The sequence below is a fragment of the Otolemur garnettii genome, unplaced genomic scaffold (assembly GCF_000181295.1).
Source record: "Otolemur garnettii isolate 467f Iridium unplaced genomic scaffold, OtoGar3 scaffold00049, whole genome shotgun sequence".
NCBI classification, from domain to species: Eukaryota; Metazoa; Chordata; class Mammalia; order Primates; family Galagidae; genus Otolemur; species Otolemur garnettii.
Genome location: NW_003852444.1, coordinates 6516683 through 6541394, shown reverse-complemented (window position 1 = coordinate 6541394; position 24712 = coordinate 6516683). Strand labels below are relative to the sequence as shown.

Sequence of the window (24712 nt, the reverse complement as noted above, 5' to 3'; positions counted from 1 at the left end):
CACTAGTATGAATCTTCTTAGTCATTTGTAGAGATGCTCATACATCTTTGAAGATCTCCTTCTACTGGCTAAATGTTCTGCCTTGTATTTTTATTATTTCAGATCTTTGACTTTTCTCTCACTGAAGAAGAAATGAAGGCCATTGAAGGATTAAATAAAAATATCCGTTTTGTGGAATTGCCCATGTAAGTTTTGAGTATCCCTAATTGGGTACAGTGTTAAATGTCAACCAACAGGGATCATATGATGATCCGTGACCTACATCCATAGACAATATAAGGGCAAAGCATGATGGGCAGCATATTCTGAATATTAACATGCTTGGAGGAAATACTTCCACTATCAGAACTTCTAAACCCTTCACCCTATTGAAAAGAAGAGTTCTGGCATTGATTACATTTCCATTATTTAGGTTAAGACATAGCTGGCTAAGGACCCTGAAAAGAATTAACTCTTACTATTTATATGCTAAAACAACAGTAGCATCTTTATTGAAACAACATATTTATTTTTCCTAAAAATAAAGATTACTTGAGCACAAGAGTATGAGGTTGCTGTGAGGGAGGCTGACACCACTGCACTGTAGCCTGGGCAACAGAGCAAGACTTTATCTGAGAAGAGAAGAAAGGAAGGGAAGGGAAGGGAAAGGAAAGGAAGGGAAGGGAAGGGAAGGGGAAGGGAGGGGAGGAGAGGGGAGAGAAGGGATGAAGAAGAAAGAAAGAAAGAAAGAAAGAAAGAAAGAAAGAAAGAAAGAAAGAAAGAAAGAAAGAAAGAAAGAAAGAAAGAAAGGAAGGAAGGAAAAAAGAAAGAATCGGGGAGGGAAGAAGGAAGGAAGGGAGGGAGGAAAGAAGGAAAGGAAGAAAGGAAGGAAGGAAGGAAGGAGGGAAGGCCAGTTTCAGGGAGAAAGGCATGATAATGCAGTAGAAAGAGCACTGGGATAGAAACTAAGAACTTCAAATTTTAGAAAAATAATTTCTTACCAATAAGATGTTAGTTTGTAGCTCCAACTGTTAACTGATTACCACAATCAAAATTCCTTACACTCTTTCAAAATGTTGCTAAGTCCAGCTAACCAAGTGAAGTGACCCCTTATTCTCTAAATATTTCAGTCCTTTAAAATAAAAGTTTACACATCTACACAACATACACATCCACATGTACACTTTTATACATATACAAACATACCCAAACATTTTTCTCACCTGGGTCTTTTTTTTTTTTTTCAGTCTTCTTTTTAAGTAAGAATTTAGAAAATGCTCACTAAGATGATTATTATAGTTTAGATCTGATCTTGTTGGGCCCACCAATTTTCATGAGTCACAAAGTGCTCTGACCATGCTAATCTTGAATTTCTGAATTAATAAAATAGCTTCCTGGGAACTTTCCTGTAGAAAAATTGTTTGACATCAAAAGGTAACAAACAGCCTCTAGAACAAAAAAGTAAACACAAGCACATAATGCTTTGCTGAAATTAACAGTTATGGGTTAATTAATAGCTCTTGAAGATAAACAATGTCTATTGAATAAATACTGAATCATCAAGTTAAGAAGAGATAGTACAATGTAATCAATCCACCAAAGTACTGATTTTTTTCACAGATAGTTGGTGACATTAGTGAGTTTGACATTGACATATTAAATACCAATTTTAGCAAGACTGGAGGAAAAATAACTCACACTGGGGAATAACAGGAAAAAAAATGAAATGTGGAACAAAGATTAGGCCCCATTAATCATGTATCAGTTAGGAATGCTGGCTCACTGTTCTTTTCTGGTTTTCATCCAATTGATCTTTGACATTTGAGAGCCTTCTAAAAAATATTTTACTTTAATGTTCATGGTACTTGAAGAAAACTAAATTTTGCATGTTTTCCATGACAGGGACAGACACACACACACTTGAGACCTTTTACAGTCTGTTTGACCATTGCTAGTTGGGAGATAAATTCTCCATCACCACCATCATCATCGTCATCATGGAAACTTATTTTGATAGTCATCACTTTTCTAGTTCTCAAACTTTCAACATTCAGGAGGTCTAGTGAAGGAGCAAGTGAAAACGCTGATGAGAAGACGGTGACATTGATTGGTAATTAGAGTTCAGAACAGAAATGTTCATGGAGTTCACTGGAGTAAGGGGTGGCTCATGTCAAGAGAGCAGGAGGGAGGGAGGAGGAGGGGAAAGGCCGGCAAACAGAGACAGGCATGACTGAACTCCAGTATTTTTGTTCTGAGTGAAATACTGGTGTGGCAGCAACCAACACTCTCCCAGCTCAAACACACACACTTACACTCACAATTGGAGTGCTGTCCAGAGCCTTAGGTAAAGATGTGGTCTTGAGGGAGGACAAGAGAGTAGCATAGGGAAGAAACAACAAGGGGATGAATAAGATAGAGGGCAAGGTAGTCAGGGAAATTCTCACAGGATGCTGATGTACAATCTTGGGGTGAACTTTTTCCCTTTGGGGGAATTGTTTTGGCAGGTGGAGTGATCACCCTGAGTATCCATTCCATGAAGAATATTGAATTCAGAGAGTTTCTGGGAAAATGCTTCTTCTTGCCTGTGTGTATGCCAGGACCTTGGGATGGGTATCCCAAGGAAGTAGAAATGAAAGAGGTTTTACTATCCTTAAAGCAATGATGAAAACATGCTTAACTTTTGTGTAATAGAAGGGATTTTTGCTCAATTGCATTGAAAGAAAAATACTTAAATCTGTTGAAATAATTACTGAGAAATTATCAGCTAATATTTTATCAGATCCATAAATCTTCTAGGTTCCAGACAGAAAAATATTAGACTTTAGAAAAGACCTCAAAAGCAAAATAGGAAGACAAGTGACCCATGAATATGGCTGCTACCACTGGTAGTCTGAATTCTTCAGCAGTTAATAGGACAACAGTGAAGGTGGAGAGCCAGCCTGTGCCAGTGTGCTGGCAGTGGCCTTGATGTCTGAACCATTGATTTTATACATTTTATAAACAGCCATAATAAGGTTCAGATGTGCATTATTAACAAGCAAGTGGTTTACTGCATCTTGAGTGGAGAGAGAAAGGGCTAAGTGTAGAAAAGTCTTAAAATAGAGCTAAACGCCACCGTGCTCAGCAAAGCCATAATGATTTTGTTTTCATTGTTTCCATCCAGAATGTATTTTTCTGGCTTTTTCCCAGCCTGAAGGATGGATACTTCTTTGTTCTCTCTGGCATCTTTAGAGGGCCTGAGTTTCAACACAACTGGCATGCATACTTGAACTGTCCTACACTCTTGCCCACACTGATCATAGAACGAACATTTTGTGAAGTTGTTTGAAATAACCAACATACACAAATAAAAACCTGCATTGTAGAGTTATCCAAAGATAGCTATTTTATAAAAGAAGGTGTTCAAAAGGGATATTTTAGGAGACACTTGAAAGAAGAGGTTTTATAAATTTATTATCCTTAGGACTTTAAGAGTATTACTGGGATAGCCATGAAATTTTGAGAAAGTAATAAGCTCAAAAAAACACTGATAATTTTACTGTATATCAATTTTTAAAGAGTGGACAATACTATTAGAATTCAGCAAGAGAGATATACCTATTTTCAATTCAACTAGAGAAAAATATATTTTATTCATTCATATTAGGTCACTCCTACAGGGCAAGAGAGTTCTTTAAAAAATTATATTTTCCCAAGACCAATCACTTATGGATACTCTTCAGTGACCTGAAGACATTTCTGAGAAATTATCACTTTAAAAATATCATCTATAGGATGGTGCCTGTGGCTCAAAGGAGTGGGGAGCCAACCCCATATACCAGAGGTGGTGGGTTTAAACCCAGCGCCAGCCAAAAACTGCAAAAAAAAAAAATCATCTATATTCATTGACTGTTTCCATTGATTCCAATATTAATATTTATAATGTTACAATCTAGAAAATATTTTGTTCACAAGAAATAATAAAGTTTGATGATTTGTTTCACCACCTGAATCTGCATTCTATTTCTAAGGTGGGGGTTGAGGGGAGAATCATCTGAATCAAACAAAATTAAAAAGTACCTGATTGAGTTCCAACTGGAAAGAGAGCAAAGAAAACTGGGTACCAGATGAAAAGAGAGAAACTTAAGTTGTATTCCCTGTTGTCAAAGCCCTTCAAAGTACTTCAAGGGGGACGGTCTAAGTGTGGGAATAGAGACAACACCATCTTGAAAATACGGTCATTGTATGTGTAATTAAGTTCAGTTAAGGTCATACTGATTCCTCACCAAAAAAGGAAATATGGACACAGACAACACACAGAGAGAAACTATGTGGAGGTAAAGGCAGAGATCGTGGCAATGCTTCTACAAGCTGAGAAATGCCAAAGATCGCTGACAACCACCAGAAAGTGATAACCAATAATCCTGATCCTTCTGGGGACTTCTGCAATCCCAAAGAGATGTTTGATAAATCAATCTCCCTTATTAATGGCCTCTGTTCAGCTATGGAGTAAGATATATCAACAGTGATGCAAGCCTGGAAGAAAAAGAGACCAAGAGCATTCCATGCTTGCAGGGCCACAAAAGCCACTGGACAGGGTGTAGAGCAAGATGGTGGATTAGGAATAGCTCCTTATTAGCCACAGGTGAGACAGGGAAAAGAGAACTACAGCCACCTCTGGCTGGGGGAACTTAATCCAGTGACATCACTTCAAGGGCATACAGAAGCTGTGGTGGTCTCCAGAAGCCAGCAAAGAGGTGTGGAGCTGAGGAAAACTAGCACAGAAGGCAAGTGCTTGTGTACCAGCAAGGACTTGCTGGCCAAACTTGACACAGAGAACTGGGGACAGGAAACGGCCGCCCTGTAGTTTTTTGATTTCAGACTAAATTGTTTGCTGGTACTGCCTTGGAAGACTTAAACAAGTGAGTGGACTTCGAACAGTGTCCAGCAGCCTGGATTGAGTACCAGGTGGGGTGAATCTCCCATTGGCTTGGCTACTCGCAGGTACCACCATTGTGTGAAGGCTGTGCCAGTGGAATAGTCCACAAGGTCCTAGTGCATGGCCAGTTCTGGCATGACTGATGAGCAACCATCCTTGTGATAAGCTTAAGGTGACCAGATTTTAACATTGGTAAAGCAGGACACCATGGGGGGTGGGGCCTGACAACAATGCAAACTTTGATAAGCAGTTCTCAATAATCAGTTCTCAACAATTATTTGTTATTATTAAAGTTTAACATTATAAAATTAACAAAAATAATATAAAAAGCATACCCTGGCACATGGCAGCCGAAAACTGCATATTCCCTTCCTGTTCTTCCGTGTTCCCTAGCTTGTCCATTCTTTTCAAAAATCGGGGCTTTTTAAAAACACAGCAGGATGCAGGACAAATTGTTAAAAATTGGGACTGTCCTGCCAAAAGTGGGACGTCTGGTCACTTTACCCTGGGGGTTGGGGGGCGCTACTTGTTTGTTCCAGACAGTTTGGCTCCATCTGAGCTAATTGTCCTTGCCTAGAAGCAAGGGAGGGAGCCAGTCTCCTTCTGATACCTTGCCTAGGAGGGGAGTAGGGAGGTTACATTAACCTCTTCATTCCCAAACGGAGTTACATTAACCTTTTCAGCAGCCGAACCGTATATTCCCTTCCCATTCTCCTGCTGTCCCCTAGCTTGTCATGCATTCTTTCCAAAAATCAGTACTTTTTAAAAACACTGTGGGATGTGGGACAAATTGTTAAAAATTGGGACTGTCCCACCAAAAGCAGGACCTCTGGTCACCTTAGATAAGCTGAATGGACCCTGCACCCCTTAGAAGGCCAATTTGTTGGCAGGTGGCATTGTTTGACATGCCTAAGGAAGGAAGCTGGTGAGAGTTTTAGGACCCCAATTGCATGGGGATGGAATGCTGACATGACCAGACCCTGACTGAAGGCAATAAATCAGAAAGATTGAATCTCCTCTACAACTAGAAAGTGGATACTAGCCTTCAACACACATATAAAAAGCAGCATATGTGTTTTCTATCTCCTAACACTATGACATCTTATGTGCACACACACACACACAAAAAAAAAATGGGCATAAAATTTATGTGCAATTTAATGTAGCATGTGAATTAAAATTGCACACGAACTTTATGGCCATGGTGTGTGTGTATACACACATATGTAAATTTACACCCTGTGTGTGTGTGTATATATATATATTATTTTCTTGTTCATTTTTCCACCATTTCCCAATTTTTTTTCTTAGTGTTTTTTTTTCTTTTCTCTTTTTGTTCTTGTTTTTGGTTTTTTCTTTTTTTAACTTGTTTGTACTTTTATTTTTTCATTTTCTTCAATAGCAAGGGCCCTCCATTCTTGTTATGGTTTTCAATCTCTTTTATTCTTTTTTCCTTTTTCACTTCTCTCTTTTTTTCTCTTTTCGTAGAGATTTTTCTACTTTTCTCATCTATCCCACATAAATTTCTCATTCAATGGCTAATATATTCCTTTTTTCTTTATCTTGTATAGTTGTATTTTCAATTTTCTTTATTTTTATCTTTTTTTATTCTTTTCTCTTAATGCTGTGAGGTCACAGCATTGGTCTGGCTCAGGAAGGTCATAAGCTCAGGGTCTAGGATGTCCTTCCAGCTTTGGCCTTTGGAAAGACAGTGTTGGTAGGTTACCACTGCAATATACTTCTGATTTTGTTGTTGTTGTTGTTGTTGTTGTTATTCTTCTATATTTGCCAGAGGTGGGGGTCTTGCTTTTTCCCAAGCTGGTAAAAACCTCCTGACTTTGAGGGACCCACCCAGCCTCACATTCCAAAATCCTAGATTTGCAGACGTGGTCCTCGCACCCTACCATTTCTCCTATCACTTTCTTTCTCTTTTTCCATCTTTCTTCTCTCCTTCTCTTCAATTCTCTTCTCTTACCCCACCTTCTTTTTTTCTTTTCTTTTTTTCTCTTTATCTTTCTTTACTTTCTCCCTTCTTGCTCAATACCATTTTCTTCCTTTTGACCTTATACATAAAGTCCACTTCAACACTTAATCTGTGGGACAAAGTAATTTAAAGTGAAGGAAGTAGTTAGAAGAAATTAAGTAGAGGGAGGAAGTGGACAAGAAGAAAACACACATGAGGAAGAACCAACAGAAAAATTCCAGAAACATGAAAAACCAAAACAGAGGGAATTGACAAGAAAGTGGAAAAACAAAATCAAAAAATGGATTAAATATATGAAGAAAGTAAAAAGGATATAGAAGAGCTTAAGGAATTGAAGGCGTCAATCAGGGAACTTAAAAACACACTAAAAATTATCAATAACAGAATAGACCATGGAGGAGAAAGAATCTCAGAGCTAGAAGATAAAGCTCTTGGCTTGGCACCTGTGGCTCAAATGGCTAAGGCGCCAGCCACATACACCTAAGGTGGTGGGTTCAAATCCAGCTTGGGCCCACCAAAACAACAATGACGGCTGCAACCAAAAAATAGCCAGGTGTTGTGGTGGCGCCTATGGTCCCAGCTACTTGGGAGATAGAGGCAGGAGATTCGATTAAGCCCAGAAGTTGGAGGTTGCTGTGAACTGTGATGCCAGGGCACTCTACCCAGGGGGACAGCTTGAGGCTGTCTCAAAAAAAAAAAAGAAGAAGAAGATAAAGCTCTTGAGCTAACCCAGGTAGTTAAAGAAGCAGAAGAGAAAGAAAGCAGACAATTATGAGACTTCATGAAGCATTCAAACATACAAATTATAAGTATTCTTGAATTGGAAAAAGAATGTCCCAAAGGAATGGAAGCCATATTGGATACATTAATGAAAATTTCCCAAGTTTCATTAAAGATTCTGAAACACTCTTTTTAGAGGGATATCAAACCCTAGCTAGCTCATGTCAACACAAATAGAGCATCTCTAAGTCATATTGTCATGAACTTGTCCAAAGTCAAGATGAAAGAGAAAATTCAGCAAACATCCAGGAGTAAGCATCAATTGATCTACAAGGGAAGATCCAACAGGGTGAGAGTGGACTTATCAGCTAAAACTTTTTATTTATTTATTTATTTTGAGACAAGTCTCACTATGTCACCCTCAGTAGAATGTCGTGGCATCACAGATGGCAGCAACCTCAAACTCTTGAGCTTAACTGATTCTCTTGCCTCACCCTCCCAAGTAGCTGGGACTATAAGCACCGACCACAAGGCCTGGCTAATTATTTATTTATTTATTTTGAGACAGATTTCACTTTGTTACCCTCGGTAGAGTGCCGTGGAGTCACAGCTCACAGCAACCTCCAGCTCTTGGGGTTAGGTGATTCTCTTGCCTCAGCCTCCCAAGTAGCCAGGACTACAGGCACCCACCACAATGCCTGGCTATTTTTTTGCTGCAGTTTGGCCTGGGCCATGTTCAAATCTGCCACCCTCGGTATATGGGGCTGGCACCCTACTCACTGAGCCACAGACACTGCTCCAGGCTATCCTTTTGTTGTTGTTGCAGTTGTCATTGCTGCTTTAGCTGGCCTGGGCTGGGTTCGGACGTGCCAGACTCAGTGCATGTAGCTGGTGCCCTACCCACTGAGCTATGGGTACTGCCTTTAGCTGAAACTTTTTAAGCCAGAAGTGAATGATCAGCTACCTTTAACCATCTTAAACAAAATAATTTTCAGCCTAGAACTCTGTAATCTGCCAAACTAAACTTGAAAAGTGATGGAGAAATTAAATATATTATTAATATGCATACATTGAAGAAATTTGCCATAAGACCAGGTCTGTAGGAAATATTTAGATCTATTCCCCACACTGACCATGACAATGGGCCACCAGCAAAGTAAAGGACAAAACCAAGCTTCCACAATGGTGCAAAAGATAAAACTAATCAATGGACTTTCACAAAATAAGATGACTAAAACTCCACCACCATTATTAATTCACTCAATAAATGTGACTGGCTTGAATTCCCCACTGAAGAGGTACAGGATGGCTAACTGAATAAAAAAGCACAAGCCATCTATATGCTGCCTGCATAAAACACAACCTAACCTTCAAGGGCAAAACAAGACTCAAGGTAAAGGAATGGAAAATTATTTATCAGGCAAATGGAAATCAGAAGAAAGGACAGGTTGTGATCTTATTTTCAGATACAAGTGGATTTAAAGCAACTAAAGTTAATAAAGGCAAAGATCATCACTTCATTCAGGTCATGGGAACAATACAACAAGAGGATATTTCAATTCTAAATATTTATGCACCCAACTTCAATGCTCCCAGATTTATATAAGAGATCTTGATTGGTCAGAGCAATAAGATAGCCCACAACATCATAATAGCTAAGGACTTTAACATCAGTCCATGGAACATAATCCAAAATAGATCATATCCTAGGATACAAATCAAACTGCAACAAAATAAAAAGAATTGAAATTGTATTTTATATCTTCTCGGATCACAAAGCAGTGAAGATGAAACTCAACTCCAACAAAAATTTTCATCCCCACACAAAGGCTTGGAAACTAAACAACCTTATGCTAAATGACATTGGCTCAAGAAAGAGATGAAAAAGGAAATCGTTAACTTCCTTGAGCATAACAACAATGAAGCTATAAGCTACCAAAACCTGTAGTACACTGAAAAATGGTCCTAAGAGGGAAATTAATCACATTAGATACCTACATCCAAAAAACAAAAAGAGAGCCTATCAACAACCTAATAAATCATCTTAAGGAAATGGAAAAGAAAAAGAAATCCAATCCCAAACCTAGCAGTAGAAAACAAATAACCAAAATTAAATAAGAAATAGATGAAATTAAAAACAAAAGAATCATTCAGAAAATTAATGAAACAAAAAGTTGGTTCTTTGAAAAGATAAATAAAATGGATAAACCATTGGCCAGATTAACTAGAAACAGAAAAGTAAAATCTCTGCTAACCTCAATCAGATACAAAAAGGGAGAAATGACAACAGATACCACAGAGACACAAGAGGTTATCTCTGACTACTATACAATACTCTAGACCCAGAAATTTGCCAACATGGAGGAAATGAAACAATACCTGGAATCACACTATCTCCCTAGACTTAACCAAGAAGAAATAGATGTCTTTAATAGACCAATATCAAGCACTGAGATAAAAGAAACAATAAAAAATCTTCCAACAAAAGAAGCTCAAGACCAGATTTTCTTCACACCAGAATTTTATCAAACCTTTAAAGAACCTATACTATACCTATACTGTACCTATACTGTAGAACCTATTCCAAAACACTGAGAAGAAAGGAACTTTTTCCAATACCTTCTATGAAGCAAACATCACCCTGATAACAAAGCCAGGAAAGGACTCAACTAAAAAGGAGAACTATAGACCAATTTCACTAATGAATATCAATGCAAAAATACTTAGTAAAATCTTAGCCAATAGATTACAGCTATACATGAAAAAAATTATACATCCTGATGAACTAGGCTTCAGACCAGGGATACAAGGCTGGTTTAACATATGAAAATCCATAAATATAATTCACTATATCAAAAGAAGCAAAAACAAAGACCATATGATCCTCTCAATAGATGCATAAATAGCATTTCATAAAATTCAGCATCATTTCCTAAAAGGAACACTTAAGAATATAGCACAGGTGGCACTTTTCTAAAACTGATTGTCTACAAAAAAAAAAAAAAAAAACCATAGCTAATATCATACTGATTGGAGTAAAATTGAAAGTTTTTCCACTTAGAAATAAAACCAGACAAGGATGTCCATTATTGCTGCTACTATGCAGCATAGTTCTGGAAGTTCTAGCTAATGCAATCAGACAAAAGAAGGATGTAAAGGGCATCCAGATGGGGGCAGAGGAGGTTAAATTCTTGCTCTTTGATGATGATATGGCCTTATGCTTACAGAACCCCAGAGACTCAACCACAAGACTCCTGGAGGTGACCAAGAAATACAGTAAATACAGGTGTGAAACTGTCCACAAATTAGTAGCCTTTGTGTATGCCAATAACAACCAAGATGAGAAGCTCATCAAGGACACAATTCCTTTCACAGTAGCTTCAAAGAAAATGAAATACCTAGGAATATAATTAACAAAAGGGGTGAAGGACCTCTACAAAGAGAATTATGAAACCCTAAGAAAAGAAATAGCAAAAGACATTAACAAATGGAAGAACATATTGTGTTCATGGCTAGGAAGAATCAACATTGTTAAAATGTCTGTACTACTGAATGCAATCCCCATTAAAATACCAACATTATACCTTGAAGTACTGGAAAAAATAGTTCTTCATTTCATTGGAACCAGAAAAAAACCACATAAGACAAAGCAATTTTTAGTAATAAAAACAAAGCCAAAGTCATCACTCAACCAGAATTTAGGTTATAATACAAGTCCAAAGTGATCAACACAGCATGGTATTGACACAAAAATAGAAACATAAACATTTGGAAACAAATAGAAGACTAAGAGATGAAGCCAGTTTCGTATAGCCACCTGAGCTTTGATAAACCAATGAAAAGCATATACTAGTGGGGAAAATCCCTATTCAATAAATGGTGCTGGGAGAAGTGGATAACCACCTGTGAAAGACTGAAGCTGGATTCACACCTTTCACCACTAAAAACATTGCCTCAGGATGGATAAAATATTTAAATCTAAGACATGAAGCAAAAAAAAATCCTAGAAGAAAGTATGGGAAAAACTCCTGATGGTGTCAGCCTGGGGAAAGGTTTTATGAAGAAGACTTCCATGGCAATTGTGGCAGCAACAGAAATAAACAAATGGGACTTAATCAAACTTAAAAGCTTCTGCACAGCTAAGGATACAACCATTAAAGCAAATAGACAACCTTCAGAATGGGAAAAGATATTTGCATGTTAGGAATCTGACAAATGCTTGGTAACTAGGATCTACAGAAAACTTAAGTTAATCAACAATGAAAGAGCAAACAATCCCATATATCACTGGGCAGAAGACATGAATAGAACCTTCTCTGAGGAAGACAGATAAATAGCTAACAAACATATGACATAATGCACATCATCTCTAATCATCAAAGAAACCTAAGTCAAAACCACCCTGAGATATCACCTAACCCCAGTAAGATTAACCCACATTACAATGTCCCAAAATTGCAGATGCTGGCATGGATGTGGAGAGAGAGGAACACTTTTTCACTATTGGTGGGACTGCAAACTCATACACTCTTTTCAGAAGAAGTATAGAGAATTCTCAAAGAACTCAAATTAGACCTCCGACTTGATGCCACAATTCCACTACTAGGCCTATACCCAAAAGGAAAAAAAAAATCATTTTATCATAAACACAGTTGCACTAGATTGTTTATCGCAGCTCAATTTACAATTGCCAAGATGTAGAAATAATCTAAATGCCCATCAACTCAAGAATGGATTAATAAACTGTGGTATATGTATACCATGGAATACTGTTCGCTCATAAGAAAAGATGGTGACTTTGTAACTTTTGTATTACCCTGGATAGAGTTGAAACACATTCTTCTTAGTAAATTAACACAAGAATGGAAAAGAAAATATCCAATGTAAACAATACTAATATGAAGCCAATAGATGATCTAATTCATGCCCACATAGCAGGAAAACATAATTAAGTTCAAGTTGGGGGGAGGAGGAATGAGGAGGGAGAGAAGAGGGATTTGTGTGCTCCCTTCCTGAATCTGAACTGTAGCCTTCATGTTTCTGCCTCTAGGTACCAAATTCTCAGTTAACTTCTTCCACCCTAGTCTCTGCCTGTCTTTCATGAGAAACAGACTGAGAGGGTGATTTGGGAAAAGGCTTTTTACACTGGCTAATGCCTCCTCTGGCAAGAGTTAGGGTGTTTCTCCCTTTCTCTGGACTGTTTAGGGTCTCAGCTTGTGCTCAGGCTGCCCTTCCTGCATTTATTATTGCTAGTTGGCTTAGGGTAGAAGTCTCCTTTTGCAAGGCGTGTGACTGCTTGATTCAGTAGTCTTTGGTTGCTCAAAACAAATCAGATTCTCATGATAAGGCCACATTCTCTTCACTCTTCGCCTTCTGCACCTCTAGCTTCAACCAAAACTTGTCTCCTTTTTTCAAGTCTTAATTGAAGGCCACAGGAATCATCTAACATAAACCCAGCTCAGCACTGAAACCTGAGTCTTGGCAGGCACCTGGTCCAAGTTCCAAAAACTAAGAGTTTAACCTGCTATTTTAAGCTACTGGCAAAGATGTCCAGATTCCCACTGAGGACTGTACACACTCCACTACGCTTAACCTAAATTAACTAAGTTCACTCCAAACTTCAGGTGTGTTCACTTCTCATGTCCCACTTCCAAGTAGCTATTTTAGTTGCTAGTGACAGCAGAGTGAATTCACTTTCTCACAGGACTGAAGTGCAGGATTAAAAATGGCTTTAAGCAGCTAGAACTAGGGCTTAAATAATGTGCTCACAACTTCTGCCCGTTTTTCTACCCCTTGGACTATCTGTGTCCAGACAGCAAACAAGAGAACTTCCACCAACTTCAAGTTCTCCTATAACGCAGATGAGTAGCAGCAGAAATTCAGTCTTTTTTGAGACAGAGTCTCAAGCTGTCACCCTGGGTAGGGTGCCATGGTGTCACAACTCACAGCAACCTCAAACTCTTGGGCTTAAGTAATTCTCTTGCCTCAGCCTCCCAAGTAGCTGGAACTACAGGCGCCTGTCACAATGCCTGGCTTTTTTTTGGGGGGGGGGTCTAAGTTGTCATTGTTGTTTGGCAGGGCCAGGCTGGATTTGAACCCACCAGCTCCAACACATGTGGCTGAGACCCCAGCTGCTGAGCTCCAGGCGCTAGCCAAAACCCAGTCTTTTATAATAACTCTGCCATGGAAATTATCCCAGGAAGAACTTTGGCCAGAAAGCATCACATTTGAAACAACCACTATGGCTTAGGGCAGCCTGAATGCCGGGAATTCAGACAGAAGCTCATCCCCTTAGCAGAGGAGAAAGACAAGGGAGCTGGAGGGGAGAGGGGTAATGGAAGGCAATGGACAGGAAGAGTGGGAAGAGCATGGAGAAAAAAGAAAGGTTTGGGGTTGCCCACAACCCCACCTGAATCACAAAGAATGGGTCCCCCAAGTAAGGAAAGGAATTCTGAGCAGATAAAAAGAGAGGTCCACATAAGAACTTACAGAGTATTGGAGTATTGGATTTTAGCTTCCTGTTTCCAGATTCCCACAAATATAACACAGCAGACATCTCCATCAGGACTGAAAATTAGAAAGGCTGACTATGTATAAATGATAAGAATCTGTCAAAGTATAATTTTTTAATTAAAATTACGATTCTCATATAAATACAAAGTGAGTATACAAGTACACTAATGATTTAATTATCTAATTAATGATGGGGGCAGCAAGATAATAAGATAAAGTGAAATATTTGGAGCAGCATAAAGAAAAGATGTTCATTTGAGCATCAGATTGTTCATTTAGATCAAAAACTGGTTAGTGTCCTGAAGGGTAATAAAACTATGTAATTTTTAAGTTTACCTTTTCTACCAAACATAATTTACTTCTCCATCATAAACAAACCATTAGCATTATTATTGGACAATGCTAATGAGTTCTGTGAGTCCTTCTTTCAAATTGTTGAACCTATAGGCAGTCTTGGGGACCTCTTACCATAAGCAATTAACAATAAATCAAAGATACAAGAATGAGTTACATAATCAAGTTAACTAGCATATTCATCATCTCACCTAGTTATCTTTTTAAATTTTTTTTCTTTTGTGTATGTCGTGAGAATACTGAAGATGTACTATCTTAGAAAATTTCAAGTATCAGTATAATATTATTAACTACTGTCACCATGCTATACGTCAAATCTCCAGAACTTATTCTAACTGCAAGTCTGTACCCTTTGACAGACATCTCCCCGTGTCCCCACTTCTCCCCATACTTGGTAACCAACCTCCTACTGTCTGCTTTTGAGTTCAACTTCTTTAGATTCACATATAAGTGAGATCTGATAGTATTTGTTTTCTTGTGTCTGACTTATTTTACTTAGCCTAATGTCCTCTAGATTCATATACCTTGTTGCAAATGGCAAGATTTCCTTCTTTTTTAAAGCTGAATAAAACCACATTCTATATATAGGTGTGTATATACGCCATGATTTCTTCATCCTTTCATCCACTGACAGACATTCAGATTGTTTCTGTTCCTTGGATATTGTGAATAATGCTGCAGTGAACATGAAAGTGCAGATATCTATCACTTTAAGATCCTGATTACAAGTGGGAGTGCTGGATCATACACTAGTTCAATTTTTAATTTTTTGAAAAATCTCCATATTATTTTCAATAGTGGCTATACCATTTTATATTTCCACCAATAGTGTACAAGAGCTCCAGTTATTCTACATCTTCACCAATACTTGTTATCTTTTGAGTTTTGTATTTTTGTTTTTATAACACTCTAACAAGCATGAGGTAATAATACTTCATTGTGGTTTTGGTTTGCATTTCCCTGGTGATTAGTGATGTTGAGTGCCTTTTCATATACCTGTTGGCCATTTGTATGTCTTCCTTGGAAAAATGTCTGTTCAGATCCTTGGCCCATTTTTAAAATCAAGTTTATTCATTATTATTGAATCATTATATTTTTAAAATGTATTTTGGATATTAATCCCTTATTTGATATTTAGTTTGTGAATATTTTCTTCTATTCTGTAGGTTGCCTTTTCGTTTTGTTGATTGTTTGCTGTGCAGAAACTGTTTACTTTATTATTATCCCACTTCTTTATTTTTGCTCTTGTTGCTTGTGCTTTGGGGTGTCATTGCCAAGACCTATGTCATGGAGCTTTTCCCCTGTTTTCCTTTTGAAGTTTTACATTTCTGTTCTTACATTTAAATATTTAATCCATCTTAAGTTCATTTTCATATCTAATTTTCTCAACACTATTTATTGAAGAGATTATTCTTTCTATATTATGTATTCTTGGCAGGTTTGTCAAAGATTAGGTGACAGTATAAGTGTGGGTTTATTTCTGGGCTTTCTCTTATGTTCCATTGATCTATATGTCTTTATGCCAGCAACATACTATTTTGTTTAGTATGTTTAGTATAGTATGTTTACTATAGCTTTATGATATAATTTAAAATTAGGACTTATAATGCCTCCAATTTGTTCTTTTTGCTCAAGATTGCTTTAGCTATTTATGGTCTTTTGAGTTTCCATAATGAATTTAAGGATTTTTTCTTCTATTTCTGTGAAAATTACATTGGAATATTGATAATAATAGCATTAAATCTGCATATCACTTACAAGGAGTATCTTTTTCTTTGTGTCTTCTTCAAATATTTCATTAATTCATTAATATTTTATAGTTTTATTTTATTTTTTGAGACAGAGTCTCACAATGTCACCCTCAGTAGAGTGCCCTGACGTCACAGCTCACAGCAACCTCAAACTCTTGAGCTCAAGTGATTCTCTTGCCTCAGCCTCCCAAGTGGTTGGGACTACAGGCCCCTGCCACAACACCCAGCTATTTTTTATTGTGTTGGTTAGCTGGCCCAGGCCAGGTTCGAATGTGCCACCTTTGGTGTATGTGGCTGGCTCCATAACCACTGTACTATAGGTGCTGAGTCAATATTTTATAGCTTCCAATATACAGATGTTTTATCTTTGGTTAAATTTATTCCTAAATATTTTATTGTTTTTGATACCATTATAATTGTGATTGCTTTCTTAATTTGCTTTTCATACAGTTCATTGTTAATATAAGAAATAGTAGTGATTTTTGTGTGCTGATTTTGTATTCTAAAACTTTATTAAATTAGTTTTCATTACATCTAACAGTTTTTGGTGGAAATGTTAGTTTTGTCTATATATAAAATCAAGTCTTGGATCTGGTTAGCAAAGTTTCCAGGAATGAAGCAACCAGCAAAAGGGGAAGCTCCAGTGGCAGCAGCAAACTTCTACAGCCCAATGACCAGTATTCCTGGAGGATGTGATACTGACATCAGGAGGGCTTTCAATGGCAACAATGGCACAGGCTTCCAGCAAAAGTTTCTCCCAGGTCCTCTTCATGTTGTGGTGTAGATGTCACCACTTTTCTTCTTGGAAATGCACTGTTCCATTTGGAAGCCAAGGTTGGTGCCACATAAGTGGTTTCCTGCCACACAGATTTTGAGGACATCTTCTTCATTTTCAGGACATCAAAGGCTCCAGAGATCATGAAAGTTTCCCTTTAAAGTACATCAGGAATCCAGAATAATGCTGCCATATGGACCTCTCTCTGTAGCAAGGAAGGGCTATAGTTACTTTTTAATCATGCTGAGCTCAGATAATATTGATCAACATTTTTAATATTTCATGAGATTATGACCAGATATAGTCTATTTTCAAATACTGAGTTGAATACAATGGACAGTCATATGTTATAGGTTTTTATCATCATATATTAGAAAAGTTATTGTGACCTTTCTTCCTTTACCACACTGGTTCTTAAATGGGAGCAATTTTGCCCCACCCTCCTCCAGGGGACATTTGGCAGTGTCTGGAATTATTTTTGATTGTTACAACTAAAGTAGGAGACATAGAGGTGGTATTAGCATCTAGCGGGTAGAGAGCAGAGATGCTGTTAAACACTCTGCAATGCACAGGACAACCCCCACAACATAGAATTATCTGGCCCCACATGCCGTTGGTACTAAGATTCAAAACCCGGCTAACAACAAAAGTCTTTCTTGATAGATATTCAAATGTGCTGATTTCTAATGCCATAATATCAGCTCATTGCATATATCTGAAAACTAATCCATTAAGCTTCATTTCTATAGTACTGAAAGCAGTAATTTTCAACAGCGCACTGTGAGAGGATCTTAGGTGTGCTGCGAAAATTTTTAAAGAACATTAATTAAATTATTTTCAAAATAAGTTTAAAAGATAGCAAGTATATATTTATACATATATGGGGGTATACTCTTTTTTTACTTTTTTACTCTTTTTTTAGTACTCTTTTAAAATTATCATTACTTTTTTTATTGTTGAGGATTCATTAAGCACATAGACAACAAGGTTACACTGATTGCATTTGTTAGGTAAAATCCCTCTTATAATTGTGTCCCACCTCCAAAAGATGTGTCACACACCATGACCCACCACCCTCCTCCCTCCCTTTCTCTACTCCCTCATTCCCCCACACCCAACCATATACTAAATCATCAATTGTCCTCATATCAGAACTATTTACTCTTTTTTTTTTTGATCAACAAAATGTAAGTGTACCATGGAAGTTTAACAATAGGTTCAAGTGTGCCATGAGATAAAAAAAAAAAAAGGTTGAAAAACACTGTCTTAAAGTGAGCCCATCCTTTATAATTCATCTTTTTATGCATTTTATCTTTTTTCAGACTTTTAAACTGAAAGGAGTTTTATACCTTTAGTATTTGAGTATAAAAAGCATGGACAAATGAATCTCAATGAAAATGAGTTAATGCAGGAAACAGAAATTATAAATTATAAATTATTTTCCCCATGTAAGTTAAGAGAAAATGGCTCTAATAAATAACAGACCTCTATTAAAAGATGGAAGGAAGCTGAGAGATTAGATTAAAGTGGTAATCCACTATTCTCCCTATCCTAAATTTCTTGAAATAACTACCCAGAAAGCCAATTAAAAAGACCAAATTCATACCACCTCTAAAATAAAGGCCCTATCATGAAATCAAAATCCTCAAGGACAGAAAACAAAAAGGATTAGATTGGCAAAGCAGTAAGAGCAGAGAAAACTGCAGGCTAAAGCACTTGCAGTAAACAGCTAAGAGATAAGAGCAATTTTAGACTCGTTCCAATGTTGGAGTCGATTAAAAATTAAAAAGTAGATGATTTTAAGGAATCATCAGATAATTCATTAGAGATAAAGAGCTGCACTTAAGAAGTTACACCAATGACCTCACATTCTGCTAGTGTCATCCTGCTGACCCATGTACAGTTCCAACAGCCATGCCTGTTCTTCAAGCTGGATACCACGTCTTTGTAATCAAAGCAAATACTATACCTAAAGAAAACAGAAAACACAAGTACTAAGCTAGAAAAAGAAACAGAACACTGCCTGGGGTAATTTCAAAGAACCACACAAAAGTCAGAAAGGAAAAAAAAAGAAAAGAATGAAGCTAATTCTGGTATTTATGTCCAGGGTAAAGCTATGCAGTGGGATGGGGGGAAGACAGGACAATAAAAGACAGAAACAGCAATGCGCATCAGTATCAAAGGGGTCCCTTACTTACAGAAGGACTGATGCATTATGACTATGTCATGCATAATTATCCACCTAACATCTCCATGGGGAAGGCAAAGAAGCCAATGACATGAACAATCAAATAATCATCATGGAAACCCTGAGACTAAATTTCTTGCCAGTTCCACCTGCCTTCTGGGAAAAGAGCCTTTGAAAGGAAATATGCAATAGCAAGATCAACTGTGGAAAGCTGAGAAATGATTGCAGCACATAGATTACACCAGCCAACTGCAAGTAAGATCACAACAGCTTTGCCTTGGGCAACTAAGAATCTAGGAAGCAGAACCAAAAAAAAAAAAAAAAAAAAGACAAGGCTCCAAATACACTGATCACAACCAGAATTCCAGTCAGGAGCATTCATCAAAGGTGCATGGCATGAAAGAACTATCCTTATGCATAGGTGTCATCAGTCAAAACTATACCTGAATATTAGGACCTTCAATCTCCACCTCCATTCCTATGCTCTCTGAACTGGACACAGTATTTCAACTTGGTTTTAGATGACTTCCAGATGTCTCATATACATTTATACCCTTTGGGATAAGTCCCTGAAGACAGATTTTCACAATGTAATGCAAAAGAATAGCTCTCTGTTGGCTCATGGTGACCTTGAACATACCCCCATAGGGCATGTAGGCAAAGTTTGAACTACAGCTGATCAGAAATCTTGGTTTCTGAAACAAGAGTGCATGAAAAGCTTTCAAGTAGCCCATTTCTCATGCACCACCCTCTCTGCTAAGGATGCTATAATGAGGCAGTATCATCTCCTCCTTTGTTCCGATGAGACATGAGACTTTCTGTCAGTTGCAGACTACAACAGAGCAGTAGCTCCTAGGACAGGGTGTACTATTATGCATGCTGCAGTCATCTGGTCCCATGTTGGAGGCGTTGCCCTACAGAAGGGAGTGAAGATTGTCTTATTATAAAGGACATAGAAACTGAAAAAAGAGAGAGAGAAATTATGCTACTATATTCATAAGAAAATCAGGTTGGGCACAGTGGCTCACACCTATAATCCTAGCACTCTGGAAAGCCAAGGGGGGATTGCCAGACCTCCTCCCTACTAAAAACAGAAGAATTAGCTAGGCATTGTTGTGGGCACCTGTAGTCCCAGCTACTGGGGGGCTGAGGCAGGAGGATCTCTTGAATTAGGAGTTTGAGGTTGCTGTGAGGGGGGCTGATGCTACTCTAACCTGGACAACAGAGTAAGATTCTGTCTAAAAAAAAAAAAAAAGAAAGAAAGAAAGAAAAAGAAAAACAATCATAAGATGAAAATTACCTAGATTTTAGTAATGATTCTCCCTGAGGGTCCTGATGATATATGATTATATGTCTTTAACTGATCAATATTTTTTTTTAAGACAGTCTCACTCTGTTGCCCCAGGCTTGAGGGCCATAGCAACCTCGAATTCCTGGGCTCAAGTGATTCTCTTGCCTCAGCCTCCCAGGTAGCTCAGACTATAGATGTGCTCCACCACAGCCAACTGGTTTTTCTACTTTTTTCCTTTTTTTTTTTTTTGAAACAGAGTCTCACTATGTCACCCTCAGTAGAGTGCTGTGGCGTCACAGCTCACAGCAACCTCAAACTCTTGGGTTTAAGTGATTCTCTTCCCTCAGCCTCCTAAGTAGCTGGGACTACAGGCGTTTGCCACAATGCCTGGCTATTTGTTGTTATTGTTGTTGTGGCTGTGGTTGTAATTGCCATTGTTGTTTAGCTGTCCCAGCCTGGGTTCAAACCCACCAGCCCTGTTTGTATGTGGCCAGTACCCTAACCACTGAGCTACAGATGCCTAGCCTATATATAAATTTTTAAATCAAGGTAATTTCTAAATATTTTATTTAAAAAATACTATGCTGGCCAAGCGTGAGGGCTCACACCTGTAATCCCAGCATTTTGGGAGGCCAATATGGGAGGATTGCCTGAGCTGATGAGTTTGAGCTCATGAGTTCAAGATGAGCCTGAGCTGGAATGAGGTCTCGTCTCTAAAAATAGCTGGGTAGGGCACTGGCCCCATATACCAGGGGTGGTGGGTTCAAGCCCAGCCCTGGCCAAAACTGCAAAAAAAAAAAAGTTTTCTCCATGTCTTTTCATGACTTGATAACTCATTTCTGTTTAGCACTGTTCCTCATCTGTTGTCACTTCTTCCCTTCAAGTGTTGACTTCTCTCAAGCTTCTGCCTGATTTTGGTTCATTAGGAAGTTGTTTTCTAAGTCTTTTTTTTTTATCATGAATATATGTTGAATGGTTATTCTGATGCCAATGTAGAGAAGTGGGTTTAGTGAGCAAAGATGGAATCTATTTATCAAGTAACAGCTTCAATGACGATGGCTTGAAATGGGACAATAATGACAAAAATAAAAAGAAAGCCCATATTGAAAAAAAATTAAAAAATAAAAATAGCTTGGCATTATGGCAGGCACCTATAGGCCCAGCTACTTGGGAGGCTGAGGCAAGAGAACTACTTGAGCCCAAGAGTTAGAGGTTGCTGTGAGCTATGATGGGACCTACTGGGGGCCACAAAGTGAGACTCTGTCTCAAAACAAAACAAAACAGAACAAAACACTATGCTACTAATAAGTCACTCTATTCACATAACCCTAACTCAAGCATACTGTATTACCAGAGATTTAGGAATTAAATTATTATCTATACTTACAATAGATATGCCTTTAAAGTTGTTTATGAATTTGTTATGCTATTGAGGAAGGAGAAATAAATCTTATACTTCTGAATGATCCTGAGAAAGCAGCAGTTGGCTATAGAAGAACTCTTCCTCCAAAGGTAAGAACAAACTTTACCCTGAGCTAAAATAACCTTGATAAAAACTAGGTAATAAATAATAGCACCCTGATTTCTTGAGAAATATAATCATTAACTCTTTGTATTCTTTGTCATAACTATAACTGTGAACTGATATTGAGCTGAAGAAGAAGGTATAAAAGAGTTTGGAAAAAATTATTATTCCCTGGAACTCAGCATTTTACTCCTTGAGGCATCTGAGTTCTTAACGGCAATTAAAGGTTCCTTCTTCTATATTGTTGATGTAAGTGTCTGTCAGTTTTAATTCCCTGTTTTCCTGCAACACTGTGAAAATAAAGGCGTTTTGTGAAGTCTGATAAAATTATTGAAGATAAGTCAACATTCAAAGAAAAAAAAGCCTCTCAATTATTAAGCTTAAAGCCAATGAAGAAAAAGCATTATCTAGTACTATGCAAATCATCATTGTATCAATAAGTTTGCTGTTGGTATTTAATGAATAAATATTTGTATGGCACTTAAAACAGTGCCCAGTACATATAAATACTAACCAAATACTAAATTGGTGTTGGTTGTCACCATTTTCCCAGGATAAAGAAATCAGACAGAATCTATTCACCTGCATTGTTTTGCTAATAGCAGGAAATCATTCAGGCCACAGTTACCCTTTGCTTTGGAAAAACTCCTAACCTGTGTTAGCCCCTTTTGTAGTGCTATAAAGAGATACCTGAAACCAGGTAATTTATAAAGAGGTTTATTTGGCTCACAGTTCTGCAGGCTGTACAAGAAGCATGGCGTCAGCATCTGCTTCTAGTGAGGGCTTCATTGAGCTTCCAGTCAAGGAAGAAGGTGGGGTGGGGGAGGCAGGCATGAGAGAGCAGGAGGTGCTGGCTCTTTTAAACAACTAGATCTTCAGAACTGAAACATGAGAATTTGCTCATTACCTCTGCAAGGATCCCAAGCCATTCATGGTGGATCTGCCCCCATGACCCCTAAACACCTCCCAACAGGCCCCACCTCCAACACTGGAGATCAGATTTCTTTTTTTTTTCTTTCTTTCTTTTTTTTTTTTCTTTTGAGACAAAGTCTCACTCTGTCACACTAGGTACAATGCTGTGGCATCATAGCTTACAGCAACCCCAAACTGTTAGGCTTGAGCAACCATCTTGCCTCAGCCTCCTGAGTAGCTAGGACTACAGGCATGCACCAGTATGCCTAACTAGTTTATATATATATATATATTTTTAGATCTCACTCTTGCTCAGGCTGGTCTTGAACTCCTGAGCTCAAGCAATCCATCCACATTGGCCTCCCAGAGTGCTAGGATTACAGGTCTGAGCCACCACCCCCACTCAAGATCAGACTGAAGGGGCCAAACATCCATACCAAATCAATGTTCTATTGAATCCCACTTCTCTGATATCAATTGTTTAGGGAAAAAAAAAAACTTAATCTGTCCTTTCCTCTCTGCTTACACTTCAATAATCATCAATTAAAAAGAAGATTTCTGTGAACAAATGTAGGGGGTTTTCCTTATGCACCAAGCAGCCATCATCAGCTGGGTATCCTCTAATTCAATTCTGACACTGTCTACCAGAAATTAGGATCAGACCCCACAGGGTGAGGGTGCAGTCCCCAAACTGCTACCCCCTTCAGATGCCAGTCACAGCTCTGGGTCTCTGGAACTTCTCTGATGCACCAACTTCAAGTTTGGGTTCCCATGACCTCTTTTAGGGTGAGAACTCATAGAGTAGGATGAAAAAGAATTCTCAAAGCAAAGATTAGAACAGAAAGAAGTAAAAAGTTTATTTTACTTTCCTCTGAGAGAAAGGAAAGGGTTTATATGAAAAGTGAAAGAAAAGAGGAGTGCCAACCCCAAGGGTAAGGGATTTTTATTTGGGGTTATAAATGGTAAAAAACAAAAATAAAAAAAAAATCATTGCTTCAGGCTAATAGCAAAAAACAACTGTGAAGTGGCTGAGTTTGCTTTTTGTTCTTTTTTCTCTCTCCTCTGTGAGGATGGCTTATCATGGTCCTTACAATGTGGCTCTGGCAGATGTGGAGGAAGGGTCACACTCTTTTTATCTGTTCAGTATTTTTTCTTCAGCACTGTAAAAACAAACTTTCAAAGAAGTAAGCCACAGTTGGTTAATCTTAAAGACAATGAGTTAGGCCACAGGTTATTAATCAAACAAGAGGCTGTGATCTTTCTTTTTACTGTTAGTTTATTTTTCTCGATTAGGCAGTTTATTATCAATGCCATACTTTCAACTCCCTCTTTAGGTTTGATTAATTCTCTGGAGCAACTCACAGAACTTAGGTAAACACATATAGCAGTTTCTTTTTTTTTTTTTCTTTTTTTGTTTAGAGACTGAGTCTCACTTTGTCACCCTTAGTAGAGTGCTGTGGAATCACAGCTCACAGCAACCTCTAGCTCCTGGGCTTAGGTAATTCTCTTGCCTCAGCCTTCTAAGAAGCTGGGACTACAGGTGCCCACCACAATGCATTTACTAGTTTCTTATAAAGGATATTGCAAAGGATCTAGACAAACAGACACATAGGGGCAAGGTATAGAGGAAGGGATGCAGAACTCCCTGGCCCTCCCATGGTACAGGAACCTCCATAAGTTCAGATATCCAGAAACTTCCCAAACTCTGTCCTTTTTGGAGGCTTCACTCCATAAGCATGATTGATAACAGTGTAGAAATGTAATTAGACCAAAAGCAAATTTCTAAACCCAGCAAAACCTGT

The 24712-nt window shown here is 38.1% G+C and overlaps 1 protein-coding gene across 3 annotated transcripts in view; it reads left to right on the top strand.

Annotated features, from left to right (window-relative positions):
* AKR1D1 (aldo-keto reductase family 1 member D1) overlaps positions 1-3961 on the top strand; it is a 44607-nt gene extending 40646 nt beyond the window's left edge. For all 3 annotated transcript variants that reach the window (XM_023514237.1, XM_003791588.3, XM_023514236.1), the window contains exons 9-10: positions 103-185; positions 2484-3961. In XM_023514237.1, the coding sequence (XP_023370005.1) occupies positions 103-185; positions 2484-2526 (126 nt within the window). In that variant the 3' untranslated portion in view covers positions 2527-3961. The remainder of the gene's footprint in view (positions 1-102; positions 186-2483) is intronic.
* The last annotated feature ends 20751 nt before the right edge of the window (positions 3962-24712 follow it).